This window comes from Entelurus aequoreus, linkage group LG11 (assembly GCF_033978785.1).
Source record: "Entelurus aequoreus isolate RoL-2023_Sb linkage group LG11, RoL_Eaeq_v1.1, whole genome shotgun sequence".
NCBI classification, from domain to species: Eukaryota; Metazoa; Chordata; class Actinopteri; order Syngnathiformes; family Syngnathidae; genus Entelurus; species Entelurus aequoreus.
In genome coordinates this window covers 3944659-3963491 of record NC_084741.1, presented here as the reverse complement: position 1 = coordinate 3963491, position 18833 = coordinate 3944659, and the positions used below count along the sequence as shown (strand labels likewise).

The following is an 18833-nucleotide window of genomic DNA, read 5'->3' as shown; positions in this document are numbered from 1 at the left end:
CACCTCACTCCTACCCACTTCTCCAAAGTGGGCTGGCTCAAGGTGGAGGACAGAGTTTAACAACTTGCACTGAGCCTAGTCTATAAAATCCGCTACACCTCCCTGATACCGAAGTACATGTCAAACTACTTCCTTAACGTAAATGACCGCCATAACCACAACACCAGGGGGAGCTCCACTAACCACGTTAAACCCAGATTCCGATCTAACAAAGGTCTTAACTCATTCTCTTTCTATGCCACAACAATGTGGAATGCGCTCCCAACAGGTATAAAAGAAAGGGCATCTCTATCCTCCTTCAAAACCGCAATAAAAGTTCACCTCCAGGCAACTACAACCCTAAACTAACACCCTCCCCGGATTGCTAGTAATCAAATGTAAACAATCAAATGCAGATACTTTTTCTTATGCCTTCTGATCTCTCTCTCTCTCTCTCTCTCTCTCTCTCTCTCTCTGTCTGTCTCTCTCTCTCTCTCTCTCTCTCTCTATGTCCACTACTTGCTGTCCATATCCTACCCCCCCCCTCCACACCCCTGATTGTAAATAATGTAAATAATTCAATGTGATTATCTTGTGTGATGACTGTATTATGATGATAGTATATATCTGATAGTATATATCTGTATCATGAATCAATTTAAGTGGACCCCGACTTAAACAAGTTGAAAAACGTATTCAGGTGTTACCATTTAGTGGTCAATTGTACGGAATATGTACTTCACTGTGCAACCTACTAATAAAAGTCTCAATCAATCAAAACCACCTTTGTCTCGGCAGAAGTTACGCCCTGGGGTCTTCATTTAGCAAGGTGGCCCATAATACTGGGCTGTGACCCGCCTTGTGCTTCTCTGACCGTTCATGAGTGACTATATCTGTTCGGCCACCGTGTTCAATGGAGAAGTCTGATGTACAAAATTTGCAGGCAGCATACCCCTTCCCCTTCAAGCTGTCCTGGATGAACTGAAATTCTTTTTTTCCAATCATTTTGGAGCAACTGGGATGGGAATCAGCACCTCCAAGTCTCAGTCCATGGTTCTCGCCCGGAAAAGGGTGGAGTGCCATCTCCGGGTTGGGGAGGAGATCTTGCCCCAAGTGGAGGAGTTCAAGTACTTTGGAGTCTTGTTCACGAGTGAGGGAAGAGTGGATGGTGAGATCGACAGGCGGATCGGTGCGTCGTCTTCAGTCATGCGGACGCTGTATCGATCCGTTGTGGTGAAGAAGGAGCTGAGCCGGAAGGCAAAGCTCTCAATTTACCGGTCGATCTACATTCCCATCCTCACCTATGGTCATGAGCTTTGGGTTATGACCGAAAGGACAAGATCAAAGGTACAAGCGGCCAAAATGATCTTCCTCCGCCCGGTGGCGGGTCTCTCCCTTAGAGATAGGGTGAGAAGCTCTGTCATCCGGGAGGAGCTCAAAGTAAAGCCGCTGCTCCTCCACATGGAGAGGAGCCAGAAGAGGTGGTTCGGGCATCTGGTCAGGATGCCACCCGAACGCCTCCCTAGGGAGGCGTTCCGGGCACGTCCGACCGGTAGGAGGCCACGGGGAAGACCCAGGACACGTTGGGAAGACTATCTCTCCCGGCTGGCCTGGGAATGCCTCGGGATCCCCCGGGAGGAACTGGACGAAGTGGCTGGGGAGAGGGAAGTCTGGGCTTCCCTGCTTAGGCTGCTGCCCAAGCGACCCGACCTCGGATAAGCGGAAGAAGATGGATGAATGGATGGATTTTGGAACTTGCAAGCGTACTTCTTCTTCTTACTCGTCGTCGCCATGTCTCTTCTTCTGCTTCGTCTTCTTCTTCTTCTGTTCTGATTGCCGCGCTTGACTTCGAGGTGTAACCGTTATTAATGTCCGGCCGGAAACGGCGCCCAGTGAAGGATGGTGTAGCAACATTGTTGGCCGGGTGGAAATCGGGAGAAATTCGTGAGAACGATGGCCCCCGGGAGATTTTCGGGTGGGGCACTGAAATTCGGGACTCTCCCGGGAAAATCAGGAGGCTTGGCAAGTTTGCATTGATGGCTTCGCGACACAGTTTTAACTGTCGAGACAGGAAAACACGTGACTGTGTTGTGGACTTGGGAATGCGGTTATCATGGTCATGAACATCTGTTTTCTTTGTCCTTCATACAGGAGAGATATACTCCCACCACGTTGTCAAATGTCGGGCATCCTGCAGAGATGAATGACTTCATTTCAAAAGCAATGGTCTGCACCCAAAGTGAACCAATAGACTTGGATAAGTGCGCCGGCATCAGGCCAGGGCCAGATGAGCCTTTCGTCGGACCTGGAGGCTATTCCCCACAGGAAGTCCCTAGCCAACCTTGGCCATGCAGCGTTAGCTCTTTAGCGGAGAGGCCAAATCGTCAGGACGTGAGCTCCCAGTGTTCTGTCATCTACAGTTCAGTGGCCCGGGTTGTTCTGACAGAAGACAAGGATCTAGCGAGCGTGGTCCTGGAGGACGGTAAAAACCCATTGCTTCCCCGGGACTTCCAAAGCCCAGCTGATGTGGAGGTATGTGATGACCGTGGAGACGGGCCGCTGCTGTTGCAAACAGTGCGTGACGCCAATGGACGACTCCAGTTGCCTTCGCTCGCGCTACAGTTGGAGAGCAACACAGTAGAACACCCTGAACCTGACAGAAAACCCCTTCTGTCTGACCTCCTGGTCTCCGCGGAGGACGGATCATCGTCAACGTTCTTGCAGCGCTCCGAGTCAACAGACTCTGGCTGTGAAGATGGTACTTTAAACACGGCCGACCTGCCATACGGCTACCCTGCACACTTGTCCTACCTTCGGAGAACCCCGCTGTGTTTCTTCCCGAGCGAGAACGTAGCATCCAGTGGTGTGCATCCGTCAGGCTACAAACAGAACGGGTTGCCCTCATTGCAGGACTGCAAAGTGAGAAACTGTGCTGGGACTCAGCCTAAAGACATCGAGGACAACGGATCGGACGATGGAATATTTCTCAAAGGTTGGGGGTTACAAATACAGGAGTAATCTGACCTAACTTGGGCTTTTCCATTACTTGGCCATCCAATGAGTTTTTAAAAAAAGGGACAGATTCGTAGCGATACTGCTTAGGTGACAATTAATGCACTTTTCTTTGTAGCAAAGACATTTTTATATATGTAAGTAAAGTTTGACACAAATGAAGATTTGCAAGCTGAGAACCTCAAACAACATGTTATTTGTATTTATCATTTCCTGCTTTAATGTGATTGCAAGGCAGGCAGATAAAAAGTATTCATAGCGCTTCACTTTTTCCCCACATCCTATGTTACTGACTTATTCCAAAATCAATTTAATTGTGTCCTTAAAATTCTACAGACAATACTCCATTATGTAAATGACAATTTTGCAAATGTGTTAAAAATAAAAAAATAAAATTAAAATAAAAATGTACAGTCGTGGTCAAAAGTGTACATACACTTGTAAAGAACATCATGTCATGGCTGTCTTGAGTTCCCAATACTTTCTACAACTCTTGTTTTTTTTGTGATGTAGTGATTGGAGCACATACTTGTTGGTCACAAAAAACATTCATGAAGTTTGCTTCTTTCATGAATTTATTATGGGTCTACTGAAAATGTGAGCAAATGTGCTGGGTCAAAAGTATACATACAGCAATGTTAATATTTGCTTACATGTCCCTTGGCAAGTTCATCAATCAATCAATGTTTATTTATATAGCCCTAAATCACAAGTGTCTCAAAGGGCTGCACAAGCCACAACGACATCCTCGGTACAGAGCCCACATACGGGCAAGGAAAAACTCACCCCAGTGGGACGTCGGTGTGAATGACTATGAGAAACCTTGGAGAGGACCGCATATGTGGGTAACCCCCCCCCCCCCCCTCTAGGGGAGACCGAAAGCAATGGATGTCGAGTGGGTCTGACATAACATTGTGAAAGTCCAGTCCACAGTGGATCCAACACATCAGCGGGAGTCCAGTCCACAGCGGGGCCAACAGGAAACCATCCCGAGCGGAGACGGGTCAGCAGCGCAGAGATGTCCCCAACCGATGCACAGGCTAGTGGTCCACCCGGGGTCCCGACTCTGGACAGCCAGCACTTCATCCATGGCCACCGGACCTATGCAACTCCCCCTCGCAAGGGACAGGGGAGAAGAGGAGAGAAGAAAAGAAACGGCAGATCAACTGGTCTAAAAAAGGGGGGTCTATTTAAAGGCTAGATTATACAAATGAGTTTTAAGATGGGACTTAAATGCTTCTACTGAGGTAGCATCTCTAACTGTTACCGGGAGGGCATTCCAGAGTACTGGAGCCCGAATAGAAAACGCTCTATAGCCCGCAGACTTTTTTTTGGCTCTGGGAATCACTAATAAGCCGGAGTTCTTTGAACGCAGATTTCTTGTCGGGACATATGGTACAATACAATCGGCGAGATAGGCTGGAGCTAAACCGTGTAGTATTTTATACGTAAGTAGTAAAACCTTAAAGTCGCATCTTAAGTGCACAGGAAGCCAGTGTAGGTGAGCCAGTATAGGCGTATTATGATCAAACTTTCTTGTTTTTGTCAAAAGCCTTGCAGCCGCATTTTGTACCAACTGTAATCTTTTAATGCTAGACATAGGGAGACCCGAAAATAATACGTTACAGTAATCGAGACGAGACGTAACGAACGCATGAATAATGATCTCAGCGTCGCTAGTGGACAAGATGGAACGAATTTTAGCGATATTACGGAGATGAAAGAAGGCCGTTTTAGTAACACTCTTAATGTGTGACTCAAACGAGAGAGTTGGGTCGAAGATAATACCCAGATTCGGAGGTAATCCTCCTTTTTCATTGTCCCATTTACTCTCTGTAAAGCAGCAGTTCCATTGGCTGCAAAACAGGCCCGGAGCATGATACTACCACCACCATGCTTGACGGTAGGAGTGGTGTTCCTGGGATTAACGGCCTCACCTTTTCTCCTCCAAACATATTGCTGGGTATTGTGGCCAAACAGCTCCATTTTTGTTTCATCTGACCCACAGAACTTTCCTCCACAAGGTCTTATCTTTGTCCATGTGATGTCAGATGTACACGACTGCACATAAGATTTCACTGCCTCTGCTCACTGCCGCACTGTTGTGACGAAACGAGAGCTGAGCCAGAAGGCAAAGCTCTCGGTCTACCGAGCTATCTACATTCCTACTCTCACCTATGGTCATGAAGTGTGGGTCATGGCCGAAAGAATAAGATCGCGGATACAAGCGGCCGAAATGAGTTTCCTCAGAAGGGTGGCTGGCATCTCCCTTAGAGATAGGGTGAGAAGCTCAGTCACCCGAGAGAGACTCGGAGTAGAGCCGCTGCTCCTTCGCTTGGAAAGGAGCCAGCTTAGGTGGTTCGGGCATCTCGTGCGGATGCCTCACGAGCGTCTCCCTAGGTAGGTCCTCGTTGCACGTCCCACTGGGAGGAGGCCCAGCGGCAGGCCAAGGACCAGATGGGGGGATTACATCTCCTCTCTGGCCTGGGAACGCTTCGGGATTCCCCAGGAGGAAGTTGCTAATGTTGCTCTGGAGAGGGAAGTCTGGGGGTCTTTGCTGGAGCTGTTGTCCACGCGACCCGATTCCGGTTGAAGATGGATGGATGGATGGATGCCTTTGCTCAATACTTTGTTGATGCACCTTTGGCCGCAATTACAGCCTCAAGTCTTTTTGAATACGATGCCACAAGCTTGGCACACCTATCTTTGCAGCGCCTCTCAAGCTCCATCAGGTTGGATGGGAAGCGTTGCTTTCCATCCAGGATGTCTCTGTACATTGCTGCATTCATCTTAGTCTAGTCAGGGAGGTGACCAAGAACCCGAAGGTCACTCTGTCAGGGATACAGCATTCCTCTGTGGAGAGCAGATAACCTTCCAGAAGGTCAACCGTCTCTGCGGCAATCCACCAATCAGGCCTGTGTGGTATAGTGGGTAGACAGAAGCCATTTCTTGGTAAAAGTTTGCCAAAATGCGCCTGAAAGACTCTCAGACCATGAGAAACAACATTCTCTGGTCTGACTGAACAAAGATTGAACTCTTTGGTGTGATGTTTGGAGGAAACCAGGCACCGCTCATCACCAAATCAATGCCATCCCTACATTGAAGCATGGCGGTGGCAGCATCATGATGCGGGGTTGTTTTTCATCGGCAGAAACTGGCAGACTGGTCTGAATAAAGACAAGGATGAATGCAGCCGTGTACAAAGAGATCCTGGATGAAAACCAACACTTCCCATCCAACCTGATGGAGCTTGAGAGGTGACTGAGCAAAACTGCCCAAAGATAGGTGTGCCAAGCTTGTGGCATCGTATTCAAAAGGACTCGAGGCTGTAACTGCTGCTAAAGGTGAAGCGTTGAGCAAAGACTGTGAATACTTAAGTACATGTGATTTTTTAAATTTTTGATACTGTGGAGGTCTTGCTCTTTCGGGTTCTCTGGACCACCAATGACGGACATGACAGCCGTGTTCATCTTTGTGAACAATGATTTATTTTTCAATAAGTTGTGCTTTTCAGCCATGTTGAAGTCTCTCGCTCGTTCTCCACCATCAACCACCTCCTCTCCTTCCCGACTGCTGCCTTTAACAGAGCGACAGGTGATGAGACAAACACTCACAGCTGTGTCATCTAGGCCAGTCTTTTTCAACCACTGTGCCGCAGCACACTAGTGTGCCGTGAGATACAGTCTGGTGTGCCGTGGGAGATGATCTCATTTCACCTATGAGTTAAAAATACTTTTTGCAAAGCAGTAATTATAGTCTGCAAATGATGTGTTGTTGTTGAGTGTCGGTGCTGTCTAGAGCTCGGCAGAGTAACCGTGTAATACTCTTCCATATCAGTAAGTGGCAGCAGGTAGCTAGTTGCTTTGTAGATGTTGGAAACAGTGGTAGGCAGTGTGCAGGTAAAAGGTGTCTAATGCTTAAACCAAAAATAAACAAAAGGTAAATGCCCCTAAGAAAAGGCATTGAAGCTTAGGGAAGGCTATGCAGAACGAAACTAAAACTAAACTGGCTACAAAGTAAACAAAAACAGAATGCTGGACGACAGCAAAGACTTACTGTGGAGCAAAAACGGCGTCCATGATGTACGTCCGAACATGACGTGACAATCGACAATGTCCCCACAAAGAAGGATAAAAACAACTGAAATATTCTCGATTGCTAAAACAAAGTAGATGTGGGAAATATCGCTCAAAGGAAGACATGAAACTGCTACAGGAAAATACCGAAAAAAGAGAAAAAGCCACCAAAATAGGAGCGCAAGACAAGAAGAAAAACACTACACACAGGAAAACAGCAAAAAAGTCCAAATAAGTCAGGGTGTGATGTGACAGGTGGTGACAGTACACCTACTTTGAGACAAGAGCTATAGTGATGCATGCTTGGTTATGCTTTAAAGTCATATCCAACAATTGCCACGACTTTTTACTGTTGTTCGTTTTTTAATGATTTCTGCTGGTTATTAATTTATTCCGTTTTGGAACAAGGCTGTAACACAGGGGTGTCCAAACATTTTCCACTGAGGGCCGCACACGGAAAAATGTAAGCATGCGGGGGCCATTTTGATATTTTTCATTTTCAAACCATAACAAAATATATGGATTATTTTTTTTTTTTTAACCTTTAGGGCTCCCGGGGACCATAAAGGGTCTCAGTCATTAAACTGTTAAAAATAAGTCAAATTATTATTATTTTTTTTAATTTAACGCTTACAGTAAATCTCTATATCAACTTGAGGTTGATATAAAGTAGAAAAAAAAAAAAAAGGTTTTCTGTCAAAGACAACTTTGTTTTTTATAGTAAAACTGAAATATGCAGTATTTAGTAATTAGAGCCCTAAAAGATCAATAATGCAGGACACCATTGATTTTAATTATTTCATATTTTTGAGTAATCACAGTGAAAAGTTAAATAAAATCCCACTAAATATATTTGGGATCCAAAAGGTCCCCCACTCATAAAGTGATACATTTTTATTAGGTTTTTTTTTTCACTTTTAACACTTAAGTTACGAGATCAACTTCCGATATATCTGTCCATTTTACGTTTGAACTATTATTTTGTTTGTTTTATACTCTTTTGTCAAATAAAACTTTGATGTTTTTATATGGCAACCACACAATATATGCAATATTTGTTCCACGTAAAACATTTTAAAGTGACATTTTTTACGTAATAATTCATTGTAACAGAGATTTTTTGTCTTTTTTTTTTCGAGCAATGGCAAAAAAAAAATAAATAAAGACAAAAGAAGAAAAAAAAACAGCCTGCATGGCAGCTTTGTGTCAACATCGCAACTTTTTCTCGTAAGATTTCACCTCATTCCACTTTTTTGAAATGTTTTTTTAAATTTTTGCAATACTATCAATTTTGCAATTTTTGCAGAATGTGTGGGGGGGGGGGGGGGGGTAAACGATTAGCCCCCGGGCCGCACTTTGGACACCTCTGCTGTAACATAACAAAATATGGAAAAAGTGAAGCTTTCTAGATCAATCAATCAATCAATCAATGTTTATTTATATAGCCCTAAATCACAAGTGTCTCAAAGGGCTGTACAAGCCACAACGACATCCTCGGTACAGAGCCCACATATGGGCAAGGAAAACTCACCCCAGTGGGACGTCAATGTGAATGACTATGAGAAACCTTGGAGAGGACCGCATATGTGGGTAACCCCCCCCCCCCCCCTCTAGGGGAGACCGAAAGCAATGGATGTCGAGTGGGTGTGACATAATATTGTGAAAGTCTAACACATCAGCGAGAGTCCAGTCCATAGTGGGGCAAGCAGGAACCATCCCGAGTGGAGACGGGTCAGCAGCGTAGAGATGTCCCCATCTGATGAACAGGCTAGCGGTCCACCCCGGGTTTGGAGCAGAGTAGAAAAGAAAAGAAAAGAAACGGCAGATCAACTGGTCTAAACAGGGAGTCTATTTAAAGGCTAGAGTATACAAATGAGTTTTAAGATGAGACTTAAATGCTTCTACTGAGGTAGCATCTCTAACTTTTACCGGGAGGGCATTCCATAGTATTGGAGCCCGAATAGAAAACGCTCTATAGCCCGTAGACTTTTTTTGGGCTCTGGGAATCACTAATAAGCCGGAGTTCTTTGAACGCAGATTTCTTGCCGGGACATATGGTACAATACAATCGGCAAGATAGGCAGGAGCTTGACCGTGTAGTATTTTATACGTAAGTAGTAAAACCTTAAAGTCGCATCTTAGGTGCACAGGAAGCCAGTGCAAGTGAGCCAGTATAGTTGCAATGTTTACCAGAAAAAGTCCAGTAGCCTTCAATTCTTCAAAACCTATTTTATGACCATCAGTCTGAGCAAAACCAAGACGATGGGACAGGGAACTGAACCACCCCCCTCTATCACCATCAACAACTACACTCTGGAAGTCGTAAACACCTTCACCTACCTCGGTTCCACCATCACCGACAACCTGTCACTCGATGCCGAACTCAGTGGCCGCATCGGAAAAGCTGCCTCAACTTTTGGGAAGCTTACAGCGAGAGTATGGGAAAACCGCAAGCTCACTATCCACACTAAGGTGCAGGTGTACAGAGCCTGTGTCACCAGCACTCTACTGTACGGTAGTGAAACCTGGACCCTGTACTCCCACCAAGAGCGGCGGCTAAACATCTTCCATCTTCGCTGCCTTAGGCGTCTACTGGGCATCACCTGGAGGGACAGGATCAATCAATCAATCAATCAATGTTTATTTATATAGCCCTAAATCACAAGTGTCTCAAAGGGCTGTACAAGCCACAACGACATCCTCGGTACAGAGCCCACATACGGGCAAGGAAAAACTCACCCCAGTGGGACGTCGGTGAATGACTATGAGAAACCTTGGAGAGGACCGCATATGTGGGTAACCCCCCCCCCCCTCTAGGGGAGACCGAAAGCAACGGATGTCGAGTGGGTCTGACATAACATTGTGAAAGTCCAGTCCACAGTGGATCCAACACATCAGCGGGAGTCCAGTCCACAGCGGGGCCAACAGGAAACCATCCCGAGCGGAGACGGGTCAGCAGCGCAGAGATGTCCCCAACCGATGCACAGGCTAGTGGTCCACCCGGGGTCCCGGCTCTGGACAGCCAGCACTTCATCCATGGCCACCGGACCTATGCAACTCCCCCTCGCAAGGGACAGGGGAGAAGAGGAGAGAAGAAAAGAAACGGCAGATCAACTGGTCTAAAAAGGGGGGGTCTATTTAAAGGCTAGATTATACAAATGAGTTTTAAGATGGGACTTAAATGCTTCTACTGAGGTAGCATCTCTAACTGTTACCGGGAGGGCATTCCAGAGTACTGGAGCCCGAATAGAAAACGCTCTATAGCCCGCAGACTTTTTTTTGGCTCTGGGAATCACTAATAAGCCGGAGTTCTTTGAACGCAGATTTCTTGTCGGGATCCCAAACCAATCAGTCCTGGAAAGAGCACAGCTTCCCAGCATGTGCTCCCTACTGAGGCAGCGACGTCTCCGCTGGCTGGGCCATGTCCGGCGGATGGACGATGGGCGAATCCCAAAGGACATCCTCTATGCTGAACTCACAACTGGCAAGAGGCAGATTGGCCGTCCCCAGCTGCGTTGCAAGGACGTCTGCAAACAAGACCTCGAGTCTTTTGACATCAGCCCCGACAGCTGGGAAGATGCAGCCCAGGACCGCCTTCAGTGGCAGCAGGCACTCCGCAGCGGGCTGTCAGAAACCACCATGAGGCTAAGAGGGCAAAGAGAAAGAAACAGGGCTCTGCGACAACGGCAACATCTATGGAACCGGTCTGCATATGTGACATCTGCGGCCGGGAATGTCTCTCACGAATTGGCCTACACAGCCACAGGAGACGCTGCGACAAGACCTGACTCCGAGGCACAGGAAATCAATGGTCTTCCGAGACTGCGATGCCGATGATGATGATTTTATACTTTGGGTAGGAGAAAAAGAATGATGAAGTGATAAAAGTGTTTCAATGATCCGTTTGGACGTCAGAATATAAAACCATACGTTCAGTGAAAATCAAGAATCACAATTGAAAGGCTGAAGACGGCCGGGAAAAACAAGGAAAGAAAAAAGCAGGTACTGTATACGGTTCTACCTTGACAGCAGGTAACTTCCGGTTTGATAAGTTTTATTGTTCCACTGAAATGAACTTCAAACACTCCCAATTCCAAGTGCAAGTCCAATTATTGTTTTTTTTTATTTGCTCTCAAATGGTAAACACACAACAAACTAAGCCTATGAGCACATACTGTATGTCATTAGTGCTGATCAGTTAGCTTAATATGAGGAGGGACAACATAAACGGGATTACAAGAATGATTGCCTCCGATATTTGCGATCTGGTCTATAAAACTGGGATGTTTGCTTTGTTTTGTCGGTGATATCATTTGGAAATCATTAATGGGGAGTAATCGTGCGTTGAGTGCAAGTGAAGATGCAATGTTGGAGGATATAAACACACTGACCTATAATATATAGCTAGTATGTGTAATATATTATACATTGTTTTTGGTCAATTCCACTGTCATTTTCATTGAAAAAATGTCAAATAAATTGACAGACCGCATGCAGTTGAAGGTGATCACTTCAATCAATCAATCAATCAATGTTTACTTATATAGCCCTAAATCACGAGTGTCTCAAAGGGCTGCACAAGCCACAAACGACATCCTGGGCTCGGATCCCACATCAGGGCAAGAGAAAAACTCAACCCAATGGGATGACAATGAGAAACCTTGGAGGGGACCGCAGATGTGGGGACCCCCCCGGTGCTATGGACGTCGAGTGGATCTAGCATAATATTGTGAGAGTCCAGTCCATAGTGGATCTAACATAATAGTGAGAGTCCAGTCCATAGTGGATCTAACATAATAGTGAGAGAGTCCAGTCCATAGTGGATCTAACATAATAGTGAGAGTCCAGTCCATAGTGGATCCAACATAATAGTGAGAGTCCAGTCCATAGTGGATCTAACATAATAGTGAGAGAGTCCAGTCCATAGTGGATCTAACATAATAGTGTGAGAGTCCAGTCCATAGTGGATCTAGCATAATAGTGTGAGAGTTCAGTCCATAGTGGATCTAACATAATAGTGTGAGAGTCCAGTCCATAGTGGATCTAAGATAATAGTGTGAGAGTCCAGTCCATAGTGGATCTAACATAATAGTGTGAGAGTCCAGTCCATAGTGGATCTAGCATAATATTGTGAGAGTCCAGTCCATAGTGGATCTAACATAATAGTGTGAGAGTTCAGTCCATAGTGGATCTAACATAATAGTGTGAGAGTTCAGTCCATAGTGGATCTAGCATAATAGTGAGAGAGTCCAGTCCATAGTGGATCTAACATAATAGTGTGAGAGTCCAGTCCATAGTGGATCTAGCATAATATTGTGAGAGTCCAGTCCATAGTGGATCTAACATAATAGTGTGAGAGTTCAGTCCATAGTGGATCTAACATAATAGTATGAGAGTCCAGTCCATAGTGGATCTAGCATAATAGTGTGAGAGTCCAGTCCATAGTGGATGTAACATAATAGTATGAGAGTCCAGTCCATAGTGGATCTAGCATAATAGTGTGAGAGTCCAGTCCATAGTGGATCTAACATAATAGTGAGAGTCCAGTCCATAGTGGATCTAACATAATAGTGTGAGAGTCCAGTCCATAGTGGATCTAACATAATAGTGTGAGAGTCCAGTCCATAGTGGATCTAAGATAATAGTGTGAGAGTCCAGTCCATAGTGGATCTAGCATAATAGTGTGATAGTCCAGTCCATAGTGGATCTAAGATAATAGTGTGAGAGTCCAGTCCATAGTGGATCTAACATAATATCGGAATCGGTAATTAAGAGTTGGACAATATCGGAATATCGGATATCTGCAAAAAAGCCATTATCGGACATCTCTAGCCCTGACATTATGTTCTTTACAAGTGTATGTAAACTTTTGACCACGACTGAACATAAAACATGTGCACTGGTCAAAGATTCTCTCTATTATCAGACTGCTCTGCTGTTTTTTAAGAATCTGCTAAACAAATGTTAATCACTCCCATGTTGTGAGCTGGTCTCGTACTGATGTTGTCATGATCCGTGGCCCGGATCACGTGTTGTTATATTCTGTTAGTTTTGGACTCCCTTAGTTCCTGTTTTTGTGCACCCTTGTTTGTTTAGTTACCATGGGTGCTTATTGTTTCCACCTGTCTCTGATTGGTGCTCGGGACGCTCACCTGTTTCCCGAGGACTATTTAATCCTGCCTTTGCCGGTCAGTCGGGCTGGCTTCATTGTTTGCTAAAAGCAACCTGTTACGTTTGGTCTTCGTGTTTCCTAGCTCATGATTCCTGCTCTAAATTTGTTCCTTAGCTTCCCGTGCGATCGGCACGCATCCCTTTTGCTTGTTTTCTGTTTTTGGTACTACGCGTTATTTTTTGATGATTAAATCATGTTCCTACCTGCACGCCTTGTCCTGAGTGGTCCGGCTGCATCCCGGGAGAACGAACCCCGCAGTAAGCTGCAACCCCCCGTCCGTCCGTCGTGACAGATGTCATTCAATTTGGCCCACGGGCCGCGAGTTGAAGAGCTTTCAACCAACTGCAGTGTGATCAAACAGACAGACTGATACCTTCCCCGCGACCTGTCATGATATTCCTGCATCCGCATGGCGTAGATCAGGGGTCACCAACGCGGTGCCCGCGGGCACCAGGTAGCCCGTAAGGACCAGATGAGTAGCCGGCTGGCCTGTTCTAAAAATAGCTCAAATAGCAGTACTTACCAGTGAGCTGCCTCTATTTTTTAAATTGTATTTATTTACTAGCAAGCTGGTCTCGCTTTGCTCGACATTTTTAATTCTATGAGAGACAAAACTCAAATAGAATTTGAAAATCCAAGAAAATATTTTAAAGACTTGGTCTTCACTTGTTTAAATAAATTCATTAATTTTTTTACTTTGCTTCTTATAACTTTCAGAAAGACAATTTTAGAGAAAAAATACAACCTTAAAAATGATTTTAGGATTTTTAAACACATATACCTTTTTACCTTTTAAATTCCTTCCTCTTCTTTCCTGACAATTTAAATCAATGTTCAAGTAAATTTATTTTTTTTATTGTAAAGAATAATGAATACATTTTAATTTAATTCTTCATTTTAGCTTCTGTTTTTTCAACGAAGAATATTTGTGAAATATTTCTTCAAACTTATTATGATTAAAATTCAAAAAAATTATTCTGGCAAATCTAGAAAATCTGTTGAATCAAATTTAAATCTCATTTCAAAGTATTCTGAATTTCTTTTAAAATTTTTGTTCTGGAAAATCTAGCAGAAGTAATGATTTGTCTTTGTTAGAAATATAGCTTGGTCCAATTTGTTATATATTCTAACAAAGTGTAGATTGGATTTTAACCTATTTAAAACATGTCATCAAAATTCTGAAATTAATCTTAACCAGGAAAAATTACTAATGATGTTCCATAAATTCTTTTTTTTAAGTTTTTCTCTTCTTTTTTTCGGTTTAATTTTGAATTTTAAAGAGTCGAAATTGAAGATAAACTATGTTTCAAAATTTAATTGTCATTTTTTTCCTGTTTTCTCCTCTTTTAAACCGTTCAATTAAGTGTAAATATCATTAATTATTAATAATAACATAGAGTTAAAGCTAAATTGAGCAAATTGGCTATTTCTGGCAATTTATTTAAGTGTGTATCAAACTGGTAGCCCTTCGCATTAATCAGTACCCAAGAAGTAGCTCTTGCTTTCAAAAAGGTTGGTGACCCCTGGCTTAGATCAAATGCAAAAGCGTCCAAGGGGGGAATAAATGTTTGCCACACAACTAAACGGGCCAACGTTGCCTTTTATTCATAATTAATCAGCTCGACGCGAGCATGAATAGCAAATGAGCATGAATATTTGATCAAACACGTGAGGACGTTTTTTTCCAACCGAGCGGCAAACATGCGTGTCACACCTGGACAAGCTCGTTATGTATTTTGTACCCTCCGTTGGGCAGAGGTAATGCAATCAAGGGACCTAAATGAATAGGACTAAGCCAGACTTGGGCAAAATTATGATTTTCAATCCGGCCCGCCGGACGTTCTACGTCATATTTTGATGTTTTTAAATGACCGTAAGTCTCGAACTATAGAAAGTATTTCAATGGTGGATGTTAGAATAATTGTGTATAAGTTATCACACAACTCGTATGCTTAAATGCCTACTGAAATGAATATTTTTTATTTAAACGGGGATAGCAGATCCATTCTATGTGTCATACTTGATCATTTCGCGATATTGCCATATTTTTGCTGAAAGGATTTAGTAGAGAACATCGACGCTAAAGTTCGCAACTTTTGCTCGCTGATAAAAAAAAAGCCTTGCCTGTACCGGAAGTAGCGTGACGTCACAGGTTGAAAGGCTCCTCGCATTTTCCCCATTGTTTACACCAGCAGCGAGAGCGATTCGGACCGAGAAAGCGACGATTCCCCCATTAATTTGAGCCAGGATGAAAGATTCGTGGATGAGGAAACGTGAGAGTGAAGGACTAGAGTGCAGTGCAGGACGCATCTTTTTTCCGCTCTGACCGTAACTTAGGTACAAACTGGCACATTGGATTCCACACTCTCTCCTTTTTCTATTGTGGATCACGGATTTGTATTTTAAACCACCTCGGATACTATATCCTCTTGAAAATGAGAGTCGAGAACGCGAAATGGACATTCACAGTGACTTTTATCCCCAACGGCGAAACACTTTAGCTGCGGAGCTAACGTGATAGCATCGGGCTTACCTGCATATAGAAACAAAAGAAATAAGCCCCTGACTGGAAGGATAGACAGAAAATCAACATTACTATTAAACCGTGGACATGTAACTACACGGTTAATGCTTTCCAGCCTGGCGAAGGTTAACAATGCTGTTTGCTAACGACGCCATTGAAGCTAACTTAGCAACGGGACCTCACAGAGCTATGCTAAAAACATTAGCTATCCACCTACGCCAGCCAGCCCTCATCTGCTCATCAACACCCGTGCTCACCTGCGTTCCAGCGATCGACGGTGCGACGAAGGACTTCACCCGATCATCCGTGCGGTCGGCGGCTAGCGTCGGATAGCGCGTCTGCTATCCAAGTCAAAGTCCTCCTGCTTGTGTTGCTGCAGCCAGCCGCTAATACACCGATCCCACCTACAATTTTTGTCTTTGCAGTCTCCATTGTTCATTAAACACAGATGTCCGGAATACTGTGGAATTTTGAGATGAAAACAGAGATTTTTGTATTGGATTCTTCCGTTACAACGATTGACGTCACGCGCATACATCATCATACGTAGACGTTTTCAACCGGAAGTTTCGCGGGAAATTTTAAATGTCACTTTATAAGTTAACCCGGCCGTATTGGCATGTGTTGCAATGTTAAGATTTCATCATTGATATATAAACTATCAGACTGCGTGGTCGCTAGTAGTGGCTTTCAGTAGGCCTTTAAAGGCCGTTGCTGTAGTTATTATCTATTGTGCTCAAGCTGTCCTTTTTCTTCTCCACACAAGGCCACGCAGCTTGTTATCTTCCACTGCATGTGAGGAGTGGCCTCGCCGCGGTTGTTTCCTGTCTTTCAGCTTGCTACCAGCCAAAGGACGAACCAGCACCTCAACGAAGATAAGGCATATCGACAGCGGGCAGACAAAGCAGAGACAGGGCGCAATCACGAGGCCCCCGCCACACTCCGATCTGAACAATCACGTATTGTGCGTACTGAGCTGCTCGCATAATGTGTGACCCCCCTCCCTTTAGAAGAAGCCTCAGCGATGTAACTAGGGGAACGTCCTAAACTGAATAAATAGAGGAGCGCGGGGACTGTTCCTCGGAGCGTAGGGTGAGACTGTAACTGAGTGTGCAGCTCCATGCGTTCTCCTCATGAGCAAAATTCAATCAATCAATGTTTACTTACATAGCCCTAAATCACGAGGGTCTCAAAGGGCTGCACAAGCCACAACGACATCCTTGGCTCAGATCCCACATCAGGGCAAGGAAAAACTCAACCCAATGGGACAATGAGAAACCTTGGAGGAGACCGCAGATGTGGGGACTCCCCCTGGGCAACCGGTCTAATGGACGTCGAGTGGATCTAGCATAACATTGTGAGAGTCCAGTCCATAGTGGGGCCAGCAGGAGACCATCCCGAGCGAAAATTTAACTCAGTCTCTGCCTGATTCCTTGCTTCTTGTTCTGTTTACTAGATAGTTCGGTGCTTAAACCTGACAAGTCGAAATCTGCAGTTTTGGGTGTTATAGGAGTTATTACGGTAATCTACGTCACAGCAGCTCAGACCAGGCACCAAGACCGAAACATGTGTCGGAAACAGATGTGGAATCAGATTTCTACGTGATAATGTATCATATTTGTCAGGTTCAAACACTGATGACATCTATTAAACAAGACAAGAAGCAAGGGGTTAAACAGAGACATCATTCAATTAGCTCATTGAGGAGAGACGCCTGGGCTGTACTCTCGAACAGTCTTCCACCACGCTCTGACGAAAGGTTGCACGCCTCCTCTTTTATTTGGACTTTCCCTGCTTACATGGCAACAGCTGTTTCTAAGGGGAGAGGGGGTCGTAAACAGCCGTCGCCCTCAGGTCACAAAACGGTTCAAAGAAAAGGGGCCTGGAGCTTGTGTCAGGTCCTGCTTCCTCTCCGCTTTGCTTTGTAGATCGCGGGTCAAGGCAAAATCTTCCTGTGGATTACAATAGATCAAAGAAAACGACACCTTCATGTCGCTTCCCATCCTACACAGTGGAGTTTTACAAGCCTTTTGATTGGTAACATCAAAGACAACTTTTATCCTCTCGCCGGGAACTCATGGCAACACAAAGTTTTGTGATAACTTAGATACAATTATTCTGACAATATTGTAGGTGTTTATTACACTTTGCCTTCATCATTCCCTGGTTTTTTTTTTTACATTTTTGTTGTCTTTTGCCTGATTGTAAAATATACACAACTATGGAGGCGCTGGTCTGAGAAGTGACGACAGGCTCGCCTTAAGTCCGGCTGGAAATCGGGAGAAATTCGGGAGAATGGTTGTCCCGGGGGATTTTCGGGAGGGTTGGCAAGTATGCGGGTCTGCGGGTCTGCAGGCCCGCAGACCACGCCCCCCTCCACAGTCTTCAATAAGGTGCAAAAGCTCTGAATCATTTAATTATTTGGGCTCGGTTGGAGTCTCATTTCATTTGCTCATTTCCTTCATGAAAGCAACTGTGAGAAATTAAAGATAGCGCAGATTCCCCCCGCGGATGTGGAAGCGAGAGATGTGGAACTAATAAAAAGGTGGCCCTCAGCTGCTTTGTCCCGGTGGTTATTCTTAGCCTTGACGGTCACTGCTGGTGTAGGATGAAACCGGCAGGCCCGGAAACCCTAGCTCGTATTGTGCGGAGATATTTCAGAGGCAGGTGGGCCTACTTAGAGCTTATAAATAACCTCCAACCTTCCGTACAGTGATGCACCGCCTCTCCACCCTGCTGTCACACACACACATGTAAACACTTGCTAGCACAAAGATGTTAAAAAAATTAACCGCAGAGAGAAAAAAGTCATTCATTACTCATGGGCGTTTTGTTTCGGTCCGCAGGATACATGCAAATGAGCCGCCAATAATTACAGGGAATGAAAATGATTTTTTTTTTTTTGCGTTTTAATTGAGGAAAAACAACACATTTGAAATTAGAGCGCGCACACAAGTTTAATGAAGACTACCAGAAGGGGATTAATTCCACGAAATGGTGGATATTTAGACAGAAACACAAAATCCAAGTAGTTTTGTTTACTTCATGCACCAAAAAGGAACCAAGTTGT

General features: G+C 44.6%; 1 protein-coding gene across 3 annotated transcripts in view; it reads left to right on the top strand.

Annotated features, from left to right (window-relative positions):
• ifnlr1 (interferon lambda receptor 1) overlaps positions 1 to 3480 on the top strand; it is a 31264-nt gene extending 27784 nt beyond the window's left edge. For all 3 annotated transcript variants that reach the window (XM_062062299.1, XM_062062302.1, XM_062062300.1), the window contains exon 7: positions 2131 to 3480. In XM_062062299.1, the coding sequence (XP_061918283.1) occupies positions 2131 to 2997 (867 nt within the window). In that variant the 3' untranslated portion in view covers positions 2998 to 3480. The remainder of the gene's footprint in view (positions 1 to 2130) is intronic.
• Positions 3481 to 18833: the final 15353 nt, after the last annotated feature.